Genomic DNA, 18619 nt, shown 5'->3' on the forward strand with positions numbered 1-18619 from the left:
AAATACTGCATCGTAAAACTATATAGTGCAACATCGAAAATTATGTACTGCAACATCAAAAACTTATGTACTGCAACATCCCAAACAGTAGTATTGCAACGTCGCAAAATCAATCATGAAACATGGAAATGGAAACAACTTAAAATTGCCTTTCAGTGTTGCAACATTTGAAAAAGGTAATTTCAACAATTAAAATCCCCTATTGCAACAATCCCAACATTAGAACTCCATTTCTGCAACACATGAATCACCCTATTACAACATTCAAAAATCATCTGTAACATCCCAAAAATCCCCTTGCAACACGAAAAAACAGCAAAAGGCGTACAAATAGCAAGGGGATGGGTTCGAGGTGCAGGCTGCTCCAGCCTCTGGCCCATCACATTCAAGCTTGCCAGAGGGAGGAGGAAATAAGACCCCAGAGCTCGTCGAAACCCTAGCCACCGCCACGTCCCTTAGATCTAGAGGAGGACCGACCTACCTCGTCGGAGCCGCCGCCGTCATCCTCGTCTCTGGTGGGGAGAGCGGGAGCGGTGTCACTAGGAGCGCGGGGTCACAATGGAAGACGTAGAGGGGGAGGGATCGAGGAAGCGCGGACGCGTCGTCCATCCCCGAGGGCGCTTGCAGGCCTAGAGCGTGGCACGGGCGGGCGACAGTGAGTGAGCGAGCCAGCGGATGAGTGCGTGGAGGAGAGAAGCGAGCGAGCGGATGAGTGTAGGTTATAGAACGCAGATGAGTGGAGGCGGTGTGTCCGACACGTTAGACGTCTGATAAGAAGCATTATCGATCATGTAATGGTGTGACCATATCGTACTAATCCTATTTTGGGCCCTGTTTGACATCATGCAAGCAAGAGCAAAGGCAAGTTGCGTTGGTTTCTTGTGTTGTCGAAGGGAGAGGGTTCAAATCGAGGATTTGTGTTTGAACGATATTTGCGTGGTTGTTTCTCACATGTGCAACTGAGCTTGGCGACTCACCAAGAATTTATTCGAAGCAAGTCGATTACCAAACTTGGAGCTCGCCCCTGTTTCCGAAACTGAAAATCCATCGGCGTTCCGTTTGGGAAAAGCAGCCAAAGGCCCCCTGCGGCCCCGCCCGAAGATAAAAGGGAGAATTGTCCGTTGGATATCCAAAGTGATGGTCATTTACGGGCGGATACCCACTTTAGAGCATTTTACCAGAAGACGCTCTAGTTCGGTGAAATTAGACCACAGGACACCACAGACCGGTTGCAGCCGGTTGAGGAGAGAGAACAACGGTGAAATGACATTTTTGCCCCTACCGCTTTCTTCTTCCTCTCTCCTTTTCTTTTTTTTCTGTTTCCTGTCCCTACTGCATGAATGCCACCGTGATCTGCTGCTACTTGTTGGGAACCGGCCGACTAACACAGGCCACACATCACTGCCTGGCGGGGCTGTTGCCGTCTGTTCCGCATGCGGGGAGGAAGAGCGGACGCGGGGGGGCATCTGGCCGCGCTGACGCCGGGGGCCACGCGGCTGGCCGACCGGTGCGCCCGCGAGGCAAGCTGCGCTGCCGCCTGTGGCAGCCTTGTGTGTAGGACAGTCCGGGCCGTCGACGTCACGCACGGCCGCGTCGTCCACCGCAGGGGAGCATCCACGCAGGGCGAGTCGCGCCGCCTTATGGCCCAGATGCACCGGTGTTGTCGCCGTTGGGATGGTGGGGCGCTGCGATCGATGTATTGGAAGGGGCCGCCGCCACTACCATCGAGGGTGTCATGCACACAGGGTGCGCCACCGCCAGCTGGTGCCGCGCGGTTTGTGTTGACATTCTGTGAATCGACTAGAGTAGATCTAGGCGGATGAACTCATAGATCCATGAAACACATGCACATTTAGACCTAGAACACTACACCGAGAGGGAGATAGGGGAGAGAGGGGCTGGTGATGAACCTGAGCCTCCAGATGATGTCGCGGTTGTGCTGGCCATCGCGGGTTTGGTGATGGAGACAGCACACGGGCAGCGACGGGTGGAGTAGAGGTTGCACGGACGTCGATGCAGTGCGGTCGGGCGTAGCAGTGACGACGGCGAGGATCAGCGGAGCTTCCCGTCGCTGGCTGCGTGCCCTCTTAGATCGGTCTAGGGTTTTGTCGGTGGGTTTGCGGCTCATGGCGAACCTCGTACTTTGAGCCGCCGGCCCCCACCTCTTTATATAGCGCAGTGCGACGGGGGCCCACCAACCATGTAGGGTTGGGCGCCCCCGATCAGGGCGCGAGACCAAGGCCCAATAGGCCGTTGGGCCTATTGGTCATGAGATCAATCTAACAGTCTCCCCCTTGATCTCACTATTACTTTTATCTTTAAACTTTAAAACTTCAATCCTTTTATCCTTACTCATTTCTTCACAGATGATGCATAGAGCATGTCTCATCGTCACGGTCAATCGCCGATAGATTTAACAGCTACAATGCACGTCTCTGATCTGAAATAGTTACTTTAACTTTTGGGCCCTTTATAGTCCAGGAATCATAGGCTTTCCCTTAAACCCATGCTGGCTACATGTTCTCTGAACACGTTGGGTGGTAAGCCTTTTGTAAGCGGATCCGCGAGCATCTTTTCGGTACTTATATGCTCAAGACTTATCATCTGATCCCGGACTTTATCCTTCACAACATAATACTTTATGTCAATGTGTTTGGCAGCACCACTTGACCTATTGTTGTGAGCATACTGTACTGCTGGATTATTATCACAGTATAATTTCAGTGGTCTATTGATGTCGTCAACCACCTTCAAACCGGGTATGAACTTCTTTAGCCAGTTCACCTGCCCCGTTGCCTCATAACACGCTACAAACTCGGCATACATTGTGGACGATGTAGTGACGGTTTGTTTTGAGCTTTTCCATGAAATAGCTCCCTCTGCGAGAGTAAACACATATCCAGATGTGGATTTTCTATTATCTCCCGCATAATCAGAATCTGAATATCCCACTATATGGAGTGAATCAGATCTTCTATACGTCATCATGAGGCCTTTCGTTCCTTGCAAATAACGCAAGACTTTCTTTACCAATTTCCAGTGTTCTATTCTAGGATTGCTCTGGAATCTGCCAAGTAACCCGGTAACAAATGCCAAGTCAGGGCGCGTACATACTTGAGCATATTGCAAGCTTCCGACAGCTGAAGCATATGGAACCACTTTCATTTGATCGATCTCATATTGGTTCCTAGGGCATTGAAAATCCCCATATCTGTCGCCCTTGACTATAGGAGCAGGTGAGGGACTACATTTGTGCATACTGAATTTCTTTAAGACTTTTTCTATGTATGCCTTTTGTGACAGTCCTAATACCCCTTTACTTCTATCTCGGTGAATCTCGATCCCTAGAACGAACGAAGCTTCACCAAGATCTTTCATATCAAACTTTGAGGACAAAAACTTCTTTGTTTCCAGTAGTAGACTGACATCACTACTAGCAAGTAAGATATCATCCACATACAGGACAAGGAAGATAAACTTCCCATTCTTAAACTTTGTGTAGACACAATTGTCCTCAACATTATCTTTAAACCCAAAATTCTTTATTGTCTGATCAAACTTCAAGTACCACTGTCTTGAAGCTTGTTTTAATCCATAAATAGATTTCTTTAGGCGGCATCCCAAACGTTCTTTTCCTTCCATGACAAAACCTTTCGGTTGTGCCATGTAAACATTTTCATCTAAGTCTCCATTGAGAAATGCCGTTTTTACATCCATCTGATGTAATTCCAAATCGTAATGTGCCACTAATGCCATTATGATTCTGAAAGAATCCTTACATGAGACTGGAGAAAAGGTCTCGTTGTAATCAATCCCTTCTCTTTGTGTAAAGCCTTTTGCCACAAGTCGGGCTTTATATCTCTCTATATTCCCTTGAGAGTCAAGTTTTGTTTTGTATACCCATTTACAGCCTACTGTTTTGGCTCTTTTAGGAATTATTTCTAAATCCCAAACTTTATTTGCATTCATTGATCTCATCTCATCTTCCATGGCCTCAAGCCACTTTGATGAATGATCACTTTTCATGGCTTCTTCAAATGAGGTGGGATTATCCTCCATTTGAAATTCTTCAGTGTTGTACACTTCATAATCAGCAGGAATAGCTGATTTTCTAACTCTTTGAGACATTCTTGGGGCCTCCTCAATTGGCACATTTTCTGTTTGAGGCTGTTGTTGCTCCCCCTCATGTGTGGCAATAGGTTCTATAGGATCCTGAGGCACAGGTTCCTTATCTTCATTCATTGTTGCCACAGGCGGGATAACAACAGGTGCTGGCACCACAGTGTCTTGTCCTATTGGTGCAGCAATAGTAGGTAGTGAGAAAAATGGCTCATGAATGATCGGAGTGGGTGCATACACCCGCTTCTCTTCAAGGTCAATTTCTTGAGCTACCATGCTCCCCCTAATCATTTCATCCTCTAGGAAGACAGCGTGTCTCGTTTCCACAAACTTCGTATGTCTGTTAGGACAGTAGAAATGAAAACCTTTTGACTTTTCTGGGCAGCCAATGAAATGGCAACTCACTGTTTTGGGATCTAGCTTCCCAATGTTTGGGTTAAAAACTTTAGCCTCAGCAGGGCTCCCCCACACACGCAAGTGGTTAAGTGAGGGTACTCTTCCTGTCCACAACTCATACGGTGTTTTTGGGCACCGACTTACTTGGTACTCTATTGAGAATATGAATGGCGGTTTTTAACGCCTCCATCCACAGACTCATGGGTAAAGTGGAGTAACTTATCATACTACGCACCATATCCATCAGGGTACGGTTACGCCTTTCAGCTACTCTATTCTGCTGAGGTTCGCCCGGTGTTGAATACTGGGCGACTATACCATTCTCCTGTAAGAACCTTGCAAAAGGTCCAGGAACTTGTCCATATGGGGTATGCCGACCGTAGTACTCTCCTCCACGGTCAGACCTGACTATCTTAATCTTTAAATCATGCTGATTTTCAACTTCTGCTTTAAATATTTTAAATTTATCCAACGCTTCTGTTCTTTCTTTAATTGGATAAATGTAGCCAAAACGAGAGTAATCGTCTGTGAATGTTATGAATGAATCATAACCATCCACACTTTTCACAGGAAAAGGACCACATATGTCTGTGTGAATAATCTGTAGAATTCCTGCGCTTCGTTTGGCATCTTTCTTAATTTTCTTTACATACTTTCCTTTTATGCAATCTCTACATTATTTTAACTCTGAGAGCTCTAATGGAGGAAGAATATCATTCTTAACTAGTCTTTCTATTCTCCCCCTCGAAATATGGCCTAAACGACAGTGCCATAATTTCGACAACGCATCTTGAGCTCTCTTTCGTTTTCTGTTTCCATTGTTCGATGAGGATACATTTTCATTCACATCACATACGGAATTAACATTTTCATGAAGTGATAATAAATAAAGCTCGTCTTGTCGGAAGGCAAGACCAATACATTTATTATTAAACAATATCTGACATTTGCCATTTCCAAAATGGCAATCATAACCATCATGGTCCAACTTTGAAACACTAATCAAATTTCTTTGCAAAGAAGGTACATAAAGAACATCTCTAAGAATAATTATGAAGCCATCAGCAAGCTCTAACGGAAGATCACCAACGGCCTCAACATCTGCTTGTTCTCCATTTGCTACTTTAATGAAACTTTCGCTTCTTTGCAAAGTTCTCATCGAATGGAATCCCTGTAATGAATTAGCAACATGAATAGTTGCACCTAAATCAATCCACCAAGTAGATTTTGAAAACTTTACATACAAGGATTCATTTACGAACGTAATAATGTTCTCACCTTTATTCTTCATAATCATCTTTAAGAAATCAGGACAATTCTTTTTATAATGCCCTGTCTTCTTGCAGTGGAGACACTGGTCTTTAGCCACTGGGAATTGCTGGTTCTGAAACTGTTGCATGGGACCTTTTCCAGATGATTTGGAGGAAGAGCTGTTATTATAGTTCTTTTTCTTATCTTTTAGGTAGTTGACAAAACCACCTTGTGAAACTTTTATTCTTTCCTCCTCCTGCACACACATGGCAATGAGCTTTTCTAAATCCCATTTTTCAGGCTGTATGTTGTAATTAACAACAAATGTGTCAAATTCTTTGGGCAAAGAAGCAAAAATCAAATGAATAAGGAACTCATCCTTGAGTGCCAAATCCATTGGTTTGAGCTTAGATGCCAGATTGCTCATTCTCAGTATGTGCTCTCTAATGCCACTGTCGCCACCAGAGTACCTTTCTGTCACCAGCTGCTTGATCAGCTAGGTTGCATACGTCTTTGAAGAGCCAGTGAACTGACTCTTTATTCTATCCAGGTACTCTGTGACCGTGTCACAGTCTGGAATTGAGCCCACAATAGCAGGCTCAATCGTGTTCTTTATCACTGCTAGACACTTCTTATTGGCAGTGACCCATTTCCTATGCTCAAGGTCATAGGACATCTTTACGGGAGCAAAATCCCACTCTCTGTTCTGCCATGCAGTATCAGTCTCATCTGTCTCCCTCACCGGTGCCACAGGTTCATTGGGGCACGGTGTGGTGACAACCCAGTCCACCTCAGCGAGGATAAAGGCCAGGTCTATCTTTTTCTTCCACTCAATATAGTTATCACCTTTTAGAGTGGGGATCTCTTTGATACAACTCATTAAGTTGTATCCTCCTGAAAACATAATTCAAATAGGGTGAGAACAGAAATGACAACAATAATTGCATGCCTTAGTTTAACGTTGGTCAAAATTAAAACATACAATTATTTTCTACACTAATTCTACATCACCGTTGGGCAGAAATAGAATTAATGTATAACAAAAACATTATAATATTGCCATTAATCAACGTTGGTCAGAATAACAACAATATTATAATCTATTTAAAACATATCCATTTTCAAAATTAAATTCTCCCGTTGGTTCGAATTTAATAACGAAAATTACAACTTTAAATACGCAGCGGAAACTTTAGCATTTAATAATCTTTTTCCTATTTTCCAGAAGCAAATTTACTGTTTACTGAACAAAAATATCGTTGGATAAATTTTGTACAGAAAATTATCATAAAAATCAATTCAAATCGATCAAACTATTTTCTGGAAAATAAGAAAAACAAAAACTATTACTTTACTGTTTACTTGGCCATTTCGGCCCAGCCAGCACACGCGCGGCCCACCAAAATTCGGCCCATGGCCTTTTCTCGCGCGCGCGCGCCAGCCAGCACACCCGGCCCAGCGGCTTGCGGCCCAGCCGCGCGCTCCAGCGCTCCCCCGCGCCCAGGCCGCAACCTGGGCCTGGGCCGGGAATTCGGCCGCGCATCCATTCCCGCCTGGGCCTAAAGCCGGTCCGGCAAATCCTAATCGCTGGATCGGATCGGACGGCTGTCCGGCCGTTTCGCCCGAACAAAACCCCCCGGCCGGCGCTTCTCCCTGAACCCTAGGTTCATTCTCTTCCTCTCCTTCTCTCTCACCCCGCAGCGCAGCTCGGAGAGACCCGCAGCAGCAGCCGTCCTCAGTGGCCGAGGGAGAAGAAGGGCGGCACCGTCCAGCGCCCTCTCGCCGGCGTGCGTGCTCGCCCGAGGCTGAGCACGCCGCCGTCGAGGGGCCGCATGGTGGTGCCCTGTTGCCGTGACCGCTTGGCGGGGAGCAGCGCGGATCTCGGCCCTGTCCCGCGCGCCGTTCGGGAGCGACGCCGCGGTCTCCTATCCGCGCAGTGGCGATGCCGCCGGCGGTGGGTAAGAGCCCAGGTAGGCTTCCTTTTAGGGTTTTGTTTTGCTTTTCCGATTTGAAATCGGTTCTTCTCCTTTCTCAGTCAGTCACCGAGCGGGCGCCGGATCCCGTCGTGACTGCAGTACCGCGCAAACGCGAGGTATGCTACCCTCTTCCCCTTTCGGTTTCTTTGATTCGTATTTTTGCACTATTTTCCTGATTAGGGTTAGGGTTAGGGTTAGTCACGACACTGTTTTCTTTTTCCCGAATCACCTTCGGGTTTTAGGGTTCGTTCTTTGCATGAAAACCGAGCCCTTCTTCTTTTCTCAGATCCGACGGATCGAGTTAGGGTTCAACCGAACGTCGGGTGACCCTTTTCTGCTTAGATCCGCACTGAATCTCTTCGTCTTTTTTCTTTTCTAATCGGTACCCGTTTTAGATCTACGTGCTAGTAGGCTCTGGTACCATTGTTGACATTCTATGAATCGACTAGAGTAGATCTAGGCAGATGAACTCATAGATCCATGAAACACATGCACATTTAGACCTAGAACACTACACCGAGAGGGAGATAGGGGAGAGAGGGGCTGGTGATGAACCTGAGCCTCCAGATGATGTCGCGGTTGTGCTGGCCATCGCGGGTTCGGTGATGGAGGCAGCACACGGGCAGCGACGGGTGGAGTAGAGGTTGCACGGACGTCGATGCAGTGCGGTCGGGCGTAGCAGTGACGACGGCGAGGATCAGCGGAGCTTCCCGTCGCTGGCTGCGCGCCCTCTTAGATCGGTCTAGGGTTTTGTCGGTGGGTTTGCGGCTCACGGCGAACCTCGTACTTTGAGCCACCGGCCCCCACCTCTTTATATAGCGCAGTGCGACGGGGGCCCACCAACCATGTAGGGTTGGGCGCCCCCGATCAGGGCGCGAGACCAAGGCCCAATAGGCCGTTGGGCTTATTGGTCATGAGATCAATCTAACAGTCTGGCCACGCCACCGGCGGGAGGCGCATCTGCGCGGGGATAGCCTGGCCGCCGTCGGAGCTGGAAGTTGGGGCCGCCGCTATCACATCCGGAAGCCACAGCCATACTTGAGGCCGGATGCGTCGGACACGGTATGAGGAGGTTAGCCTGCCATGAGCACCATCGGATCTGAGTTTGAGCTCCTCGAACCTGCAAGCAACCAAATCTGATGATGAGGGGCGCACACACGTGGTGAGAGGGTTGTTGCAGGGGAGGAGCGCATCACCTCGCCGTCGGACCTTGCTGTTCCATGCCGGACCCACACGAGCTCACCAAAGCTGCTGCTGTTGCCTCCGTGACCTCGCCGGCGCTGGAGCGGCGCTACTGCTCGCACCGACGCCGAGGGCCACGCATCTGGCGTCGTGGTTGGGAGGGGCCGCCACGGGCTGTCGTAGGGACGGGACGTCCGGGGCTGGACGGCATGCTCGCGGACGGGATAGGAAACAGAAAAAAAAAGAAAAGGAGAGAGGAAGAAGAAAGCGGCAGGGACAAGAATGTCATTTTATCGTTGTTCTCTCTTCTCAATCGGCTGCAACCGATCCGTGGTGTCCTGTGATCTAATTCATCGAACTAAAGTGTCTTCTGATAAAATACTCCAAAGTAGATGTCTGTGAGTAAAAGACCATCAATTTGGATGTCAACATACAATTCTCCCAAGATAAAAAGGCGGTTCAATCATGCAGGTCGAGACCCCGGGCAGCAACGCAGAGAATCTGGCGCATTACCCTCGGGGCATCGGGCATCAGCAGCCATCATTCGCTACGACGGCGAAGGAGAATCCTTCTTCCCATCGCATCGCACTTCCCAGTCGCCACCATGCACGGCTAGTGGGATTCCACCGCGTCGCCCCACCACACCAGGGCACCAGCCAACACCAGCACGCTGCCCACGAGAGAGAATCGGCTAGAAAAAGCAAGCAGACAAGATCAGAAATTCCCCCACCTGACCTGAGTGAGAACTACAAGGCGTCCGCACTTCCACCCAGTTAAAAGTTAAAACCGAGATATTCGGTTCGGTTCGATCTCCTGGATCTGAATACCCAAACGCGATCACACACCGACCACCACACCAGAGACCTCGCGGAGAAACGGTGCTCGTGAATCATATCGAGCACCAAGCCTGGTAGCCAGTAGCCACTGCCGATCTAGTGATGAGGCCACTGGACACTGGAGGGCTCGCCCTGCCCGTGCAATGCGTGCGCACTGCCTGGTGCCTGCCACCGTTCTGGGAGGCGAGAGGAACCTCGTGTTGCACCGGGAATGATTGCCGGGTCACAATGCATTCCATCATTTCTCGCGCTCATGGCCGTCCGAGCAAGCCACAAATACGCTTTGCTTCCTGTCCTGGAAGAAAAAGTGTCTGGATCCATTATTCATTCATCGTCCAGTTCTGTGCATTCCAGCTCAGAGCCTCAGACACACTTTTTTTTTAATTTATTTCTTGGAAATTATACTCGGTCACATCTCACATAATACTCAGCTGCAGACAGAGGGGAGATCATTCCTTCACCCAGTCACACTCATCATGGGTTCATTCGTATTCGATGCGCCGGCCCTTTCTTCTTCATCACATGTCCTAGCTGTACTGCTCCGCCTTGTGGCTACAGAAATGTGCACTCTTCCTCCTCCACGCAGAAAGTGTTCGACCTTATTATAAAAAAAAAGAAGTGGGGCGAAGAAGCTCAACCTAAAGAAGCTCAACAGAACAGCTTTGTTGCTGAGATAAAAAGGGGCACACACACATGTGCAATGATTCTCCCATCAGACATAACACAACCACCGTACTTCAACGCGGCAAACATGGGCGGCGTCTGCAGATCATATGCCATGAACCATGATGACCGGTGACCAACCATGTTGGAACTGTAAAACCAGAGCTAGCAAGGCTCCATCATGCGAGTCAAGCTTCATTTTCACCTTATAATAACGCAAGTACCCATGCTGCCAAGCACATGCACTACAGCTCGAAAAGCTCGAAAACAATCCATTCAGATTAAGGGCGGAATCTCTTGCACATTACACAAATGGCACCTACCGTGGTGCCAGCAGCAGGTGAAACATAGATGCTTAGAGGTCCGGTTCCGGGTTAACAGGAAGCAGAATACAACCATGAGTAAACAACAAAATGCAAAAGCATCAAACTAAAATCCTAGGGCCAAATGCAACTCTCCTCTTGTGCATTTCCAGCTCCGGACTGTTCCATTGCTTCTACGGTGTCTATTTTACTCACAGGCCAGTTTGGTGTCAAAGCTACTCAAACAGATGGCGAAAGCCTGGAAGGCTGAGAGCGGGTAGCGGTAGTCCATCGTGAACATATCCTTGGCCACCTTACCAAATTGGAGAATGATCTTATCTTGGTCTTGCGGAGCAGGTTGTGATGGGGTTGGAGCCCCAGCGGCGGCAGGGGCAGGGGCCTGGCTTGGCGCAGCGATCAGCTGGAAATTCTTCACCGATGCAATGGTTACACGGCCACGGAAGTTGAGGCACCAGCACTGCAGCTGCTCGTGCCATCTTGGGGCCTTGTTGCGGAGCACGAGCGGCCTCTCCTTATTCTGTCCCTCTTCATCGCCAGCCATGCCTCCGGCAATGTCAGAAAAGCGGGCGCTGCTGAAGTCACGGGAGCTGCTGAAGTCCATGGACCGGTCCATGATGGATGACTTGGAGAAGGAGGTGGTGCTGCGAAAGGACTCCTCTAATGCCCGGGGCAGAATCTGCTCAGGCTGTCCAGGGACTATGCCACCGGGCTCAACTGCGGAGGCAGGTATGGAGTGCATGACGCAGTGCATCCGCCTAGGGCCTCTCGTGCCAAGAACATTTAGCTCGTATGTCACCTGAGCTATGTTGTAGCTACCAGTTGGCACCTTAGGGGAGACCTTCTTGGAGTTGAATCTTCGGCTTGTCCGGCCAACGTGAGGGACTACAGCCCCACTATAAGGGGGCTGCGTGTCAGAGATCATAAATTTTGTGCCGAGGAAGTTCGACCTGGAAATGACAAGAAATACCTCAATTAGCTGATACAATTAAATAAACCAGACAAAGAAAAGAAAGGCTACCCATTCACTTGCATTTCAATTCTATTACCTCAGCTTTCCAATATATGTGCTGCTAGATCTCGATATGTTGTCAGCATCCATAGAGATAATATACTCCGTGCAGGTTGTTTTGCGGTTCCTTTTAGCTGATAAGAGGAACTTGCCATTCTCCATAAGTACAGCTGATCCAGGAAAAAAAAAGGAGTCAACAATTGCATTCCAAATTGAAGAAATGTTGGCAGAAATGATGGAAAGACAGGCAGAACAGAGGACCAGAATGTCGACTTGATGCTAGCAGATATTTGCCAAAATATCAATCATCGTAGGAATTCAAAAAACAATTTACGATCTACTCATACAAGCAAAAGAAAGGCACAACATACCAGTGCTCAGGCACAAGTAGAGATGATATGTGGACTTTGATTTATCTCGCTTTATGAAACACTGAATCATTCCATCGCGAGGCCCAGGCTGTGAAGGCAAACATTATCAAATGTTAGTAATAATATGAAAGACATAAGAATAAGTATTGTGAAGTGTTATCATTAGGTACATAATATCATTCACAAAAGCATTCAGGTAATCAGGTCAAGGATTAAGATTTAAGCATACCTGCTTTAGAGAGACTGGGAAGGTAAGCTTCCCACTGAATTCCGGGCTCAGCACAATCTCCCGGCACATCTCCCTCCATGCCCGACAAACAGCAGCGCAGGACACAACATGCTTGCGATTTGGCCAGGTGCTCTCACTGGCCTCCAGCCTCTGGATCACATCACGAAGGAGCTCAGGAGGGAGATTAGCCCAACGGCTCTCCTGGATTATGAGATCCGTATCATGGAGTTCATGCACCGTGCTCTGAGATTTCCCCCTGTGATGCACGGTGAGCCCAGAAAGGCCAGCGACAGTCACCTCAAAGCTGCGCCTTGACAGGCTACCAAAACTGTCCCGAACATCACGAACGATGCTGCGGAACGACATCTTCGCCAACTAGAACAGCACAGTAAAGCCTACAAGAAACTTGGGGCTTAGCCTGCCAATATATAACGGGGAAGGTTCCGACAGCCTTCGTGGCTGCTCCACTGATAGAACAGTGGAGATCACGCCACCCCACAGGGGAAATGCTGCTTTTGAGTGTGCCTACACAGAGGCAAACGCCGATTTGGACCTGCGCGAAGAAAAGAATCTTAGATGTGAAAGCGTGTGAATAATAGCATAGCGTAGAGCTAGCGACATATGTTATGATTATTAATAGATCAATTCCACGTACAGCTTATCACGATTGAACACACGGGCGTCTCCGAGAGTACAAAAAAAAATGATATATCACAACAGAATTTGTGGAGTGCAGCTGCGAGAGAACAGAGAAGGAAGGGCAAGAACATTTTAATTCCGGATGAGTCACATCAGTGCATCACACACCAACCATTCTGGAGGCATGTTGCAACATTTCGAGAAAGAAACGTCGGCCCTCGTACGGCCAAACCCAGTCCTAGGCTAGAAATTAGGCGCTCCGTAGTCAAAAGATCAAAAGGAACCCTTTTTCCCCCTGATTCATCAAAGGTGGGAGTAGATAAAAAGGAGGGACTTTTTAAGGAACAAAACGAGTAACAAATCGACGGGCTACAAAAAATCGAAAGGCATGGACACAAGATCTAACACTAACACACTAACGGGTCTGCAACGGAAGCAGCGACAGCAGCAGGCTAGCTCTAGACAGCACGGGTACACAACGGTCTCTTCACCGGCACTACTAATAAGCGGAATAGGAGACAGAGTCGCCCCCAAGAACATTTCTGCAAACATCCGGACGAGAAATCGCGCAGAAAAAAACGACGCTTCTTCTCACATCACATCCCTACCGCGGGAAATGGACGCGTCAGGAAAATCAAGACGGTAAGCCCACAAATCGGAGCACCGCTCTCGGGGGAGAGGGAGAACTCACATCAGGGCGTGCCGGAAGGACGCAAATCACCCGATCCGGAGCCTTCCTCCCTCCGCGTCCTTCGGAAGACAGATCGGAGCGCAGGTGGCTCAGATTCCTTCACCGGGGTTAGCTCTTCCCACCTCTGGGCGGCTTCCCTTTTGACCACGCGACGAGGAGCCGGCCGACCGAGGGAAGGAACGACGGGAGGGTGGAAGTGGGTGTGGTGACTGGTGAGGGAGACGGGCGGAGACCCGGAGCGAACCAGCGAGCGAGGAGGGGAGGGAGACAGACCAGCGAGGAAGCCGAGAGAGAGCGAGGGGAGGGGAGGGGAGGGGAAGCAAGCGCACGAGCCGTGTGTTGTTTATTACGGACGGAGTACTGCTCCGCTCCGGTCCACGGTGGGGGGCGGGCGGGGGTTGACCATCCCGTTCCGTTCCGTTACGTTTGTGGGTACTGCTAGTACAGAAGCAGGCGGGTAGGGGGCCGACCAGCATAACGGCGTCAAGTGTGCGGCAGGCCCGGGCCGCCCGAGCCGCAGAAAGCGGGTCGTCCTTTGGTTGGTTCGTTCCCGCCGTGGCAGGGACTGGGTCACAGGGAAGAGGGAGCACGGTGACAGCGGCTGCACGCTTACGTCGCTGATGATGTGCACGTCAAGGCCTAATCAGGGTTACGATAAACGTTTGTACATTACTAGTTATATATGAGTCGAGTACGACACATTGTTGACTTGTTATCCTGTGAGTGAGGGAGGTGTGACCAGTGGTATATTATAGGCAAACAGTTTGAGTGTCGTTCAGTTGTTTATATTTTTTAGTGTAGAACTTATTCATTTAAATTCAAGTTTTTGACTTGACGAGTGTACTTGTGTTTTTCTAGATTTTTTTTTCAAAATGTAAAGGTGTTATTTAATAGATGACGTGCTTGTTAGTATCGAGACGGTGTCTTTATGACTTCTATAATCTTAAGCAGCCTGTTCGGCTGGTGCTGATACGATCCTATACGATCGTGGATTATTACTGCTGGCTGGTTTGGTGTGAGAAAAAAATACTGTTCTGTTTTATAATCCACGATCGTTTACGACCAGACGAACAGGCCGAAGATTTATTGATACAACTTAGTCTTTCACGTGCGCTCATAGATGTAGACTGTGTATTGTTTGTCAAGGTGCTCATATATGGTGCGATAGGAGCAGTTTCCCTAGTAACATTAATTTTCTCAACCAATATTAATAGTGTATTTACTCTGGATGGACGAAGTAATTTTTTTGTCATGACTAACCAGCAACTCTAGTTCATCCAAACTTCAAAGAAGAGGATCGTTTTTCTTTTGTACTATACTATTCGGTGTTTTGGATATGATGTATTTGACGTGGCTGAGCTCGACTGCTTGCCGCTGGGAAAGGCAGGAGACTCAGGTGGTGTTTAAATTCAAGAGTAAAGTTTAGAGTTACAGAAGTCCTCAGTAATCTGCGAGATAAATTTATTAAGCCTAATTAATCCATTATTAGCACATATACTGTAGCATCACATTGTCAAATTATAAACTAATTAGACTTAAAAATTCGTCTTCTAAATTAATCGCAATATATGTAATTAATTATTTTTTAATCTATATTTAATACTCTATATATATGTCTAAACATTACATGGAATAAACTCTAGGAGAAACTAAACGAGATGGAGGCGAGCACCGGACAGAGCCGGACCGCGGGTCATATTTCCAAGTCAAAGTCTTTTCACCGTGCTGATGGCGCAAGTAATCCTCGCAGGTTTTACGGTTTTACCGTGGCGCGAGGCTAGAGATCAACGTTAGCTTTGTTCTCTCCCGTTCCCGTGTCAGTGTGTGTGGGTGCTTTCGGTTGCAGCTTTTGATTCGTCATCGATGCCGCCGCCAACCCTTTCTGCCGGTGGCGTAAAAATAAATGCGCGGCGCTGACGAGTCTGCCCCGCTGCGCCTGCGCGGACGAGGTCGGCCGGCGCCCGGCGTGCAGACGAGCGGCGCGGGTGTGAAAAGACGCGCGCGCCCGTCCGGCCCCGACGCCGTGCACGCCGTCGTGCTCGGCGCTCACACGCTTACACGCACAAACTCATTAACAGCCGTAACCGAAAAGTTCCCTTTTTTCCCATTAACAGCCGCCATTAAAAGGCGAGATGAGCAGGCTGTTGCACGGAAGTCGTAATTAAAGTACTCATACTTGTAGTTACTATTCGGATGAGCGCGGGCCGCGGAGCTGGATCGGATCCAATTCCTCAGCCGAACCACCGCATGAAATTTGGTGAGTAGCTAAGCTGGCACGGCCGAAGCAGTTGGATGTGAATCATGGGGTAGCACTGGAGATCTCGCCGTACGGTGACGGTGCACGGGGACCTGTCGCAGCGTGACAACGAGAAGTCGAGAAGCCGCGGCCGGTACAGGTCGGCATCCGAGGTGGCCGAGTAAACGAAGGCTGTTGTCTGTTGTCCCTTTGGCGTTGGCGAGCCGGGGCGGCGGCACGGGCGGTCTGTCCGCTAGCGTCTGCGTGTGGGACCGGGCCCCGCTAGCAGACGGGAAGATTCCGCCTGGCTGGAGAGACGCCGCGTGCCCGTGCCGCGTTTTTTTGGTTGCGCTTGGAACAAACCAGGGCAGGTCGGTCGGCAGTGGGTTTAAGGGCACCTACAACGCGTGTCTCCGTCCCGTCTCTTCGCAGAAAGCACCCTGTCGAAGTCTAGAGACGGAGGCCCGTCGCCTCACGAGACGACGGGGAAGGCCCGTGCTCTGAGGCCCAAAGGATGGCGTTGTACGGCTCGGCGTCTCGAGTCAACTGCCTGCTAGATCCCGCGTGGATGCGCTTGGATTCTAGTTTTTGCGCGCGCGGGGTCGAGCACACCGTTGCGGGACCGGCTTCGGGGCGGAAGACCTAGACGTGGTGGCGGCATCCAGCACGTAGGCTTACGGCCAGCACAAGCTCATCCGCAAGTTCACGGACCTGTATGCGTGGCCCTGCCGCAGCCTCGCGCTGCGCTGCGTCGCAAGTGCTCGTCCCTCCGCGTGGCATCGGACCTCTCTGCGCAGGGGACTGACACGGCGGCGCCGGCCGCGGGGGCACGTAGGTGGAGCTAGCAGCGCCCAATAGACGGAGGAGCATCGACAGGTGGAGCTAGCGGCGCGCGGGGGCACGGAGCTGGTTGCTGCGGCGTGCCTGGATCCATGGTAGATAGCATTGGAGCAGCGGCGTTGACTATCTGAGGTACCTTCCTCTTATTGATGCAGCCATGATGATTCTACAATTTGTTGATTTATGAGCATTGTTTTGATCTAAAGAATCTACATAGGGTGTTTTGATTGTGTCGATCTGAGGTTGCTGACGGAAACGACTACTGGTTCTTCATATTGTGCTAGAACAGAGTCCATTTTTTCTTTTGTCTTTTCTCGTTGTTTACTTATCTATAAACTGGTTGGTATGCAGATAGTGGTACATGCAGTTAAAACTGTTAGCAATCTGAATCTACATCTTTTAGTGTATCAGTTCTGAAAGCTATCTGAATCTGCAATTGTATTATTTTTAAAAGTTGCTAGTGTATCAGTTTTTGTTAGCCGCTAAATTGTTAACTTTTAGAAAGCTGAAAACTGTTATCAGTTATTGCGACTATCGTTGATATCTCAGTTAGCTTTCTCAGCTGAAAACTACTATCAGTTGTTCGTCTGATCTTCTCCTTTGTTCTGTTTGTTTACAGGATGAGAACCAGAAAGCTAGTTGTAGTCATAGCAGAACAAGCTGCTGATGTATGGAGCTGTCATGCTTTTTTTATTTTTTTTGGAACGGCATGCTTTTATTTTCTAATTTCATAGTATCTTGAAAATTTGCTAATTTTTTGGCTGTCATGATGATGTGCATAGTACCATAAAAAAATTCTAATTTCTTTGGCTTCATTTTGTGTAGTCAACGTAGCCGTGAATCCATTATGTATCAAATAGCAACATAATGGTATACAAAATGATATTCATGAATGATCTTGGCTACATGCAAAGCATTAAACAGTTGCAGACACCTCCTTGTCTATGGGTTGTACGATATGTCTTTCTAACTGTCTGCACATCAGATTCGAGACTCTTACAGACGACCTCCCGTCTGTGGGTTGTATATGCCCTAAAGAAGAATGTGTGTACGTGACGTTTAGTTGTTTTGACCTCTGCTAATAACTGAATTTTGTCCATGCATTTACATTATCTTTTAGCTATATTTATACTATTTTATTATTATATTTACATTGATTTCTTTAATGTAATTTGTTGGATAGAGTGATATAATTTGGGGATAGCACAACTTCTACAGATCTTAGATAAATATATGTTAAATTTTTTTAAAAAATTACAATATTTTTTTATGAATTATAAATACCAGAGAAATATATTTTAAATTGTTTACGAATCTCAAAACAAAATTTTTCCAAATTACGGTGAGACCAACCTCCCCAACCTTTATCCCTTCCCATCCCTTTCGTCACATGCGCATTTCCCTTTTTTCGTTACCCGCGCACGTAAATGGAGTCCGGAGAAGCGGCGGAGGCGGTTCGGCCCTGGGGGCGGTCCTCCTCGTCGCCCTCCTCATAGCCGGCCGCCAGCCCCTCGCCGAGGCCGTGCGCCTACCATGGCCAGGGCCGCGAGCTCCGAGGCTGCGCGCGCCAGCTGGCTGGGCACGCCTCGCCTGCTCATCGGCCGTGCCCCCTGTTGGCCGTCCGCGCAACCCAAAGATCTATTGTTGGGAGAGGCTAAATCAACCGGTTGAGATTTAGTAATTAATTCTGTTAAAGAAGCATAGTGCTACTAGCAAGACGTACTGTATGACACACCAAGCACTAGTAGAGAAACTAGCTGTACTCCCTGTTCTCAACCCCCTTCAGGCTTGGTTTTGAAACCGGGAGCACGAATCCAAGACTAAAGGGCCCCTCCTTTAGTCCCGGTTTCGCGTTCGG

General features: G+C 48.6%; 1 protein-coding gene across 1 annotated transcript; it reads right to left on the reverse strand.

Moving 5' to 3' along the window:
• Positions 1-10650: 10650 nt before the first annotated feature.
• LOC136512193 (tubby-like F-box protein 8) lies at positions 10651-13898 on the reverse strand. The gene is made up of 5 exons (XM_066506173.1): positions 13686-13898; positions 12356-12908; positions 12127-12214; positions 11793-11925; positions 10651-11693 (listed from the first exon to the last, which is right to left on the reverse strand). The coding sequence occupies exons 2-5, from the start codon at positions 12719-12721 to the stop codon at positions 10934-10936; spliced, it is 1347 nt and encodes a 448-aa protein (XP_066362270.1). The 5' UTR covers positions 12722-12908; positions 13686-13898; the 3' UTR covers positions 10651-10933.
• Between the last annotated feature and the right edge of the window lie 4721 nt (positions 13899-18619).

This window comes from Miscanthus floridulus, chromosome 16, assembly GCF_019320115.1.
Source record: "Miscanthus floridulus cultivar M001 chromosome 16, ASM1932011v1, whole genome shotgun sequence".
Classification (NCBI taxonomy): Eukaryota; Viridiplantae; Streptophyta; class Magnoliopsida; order Poales; family Poaceae; genus Miscanthus; species Miscanthus floridulus.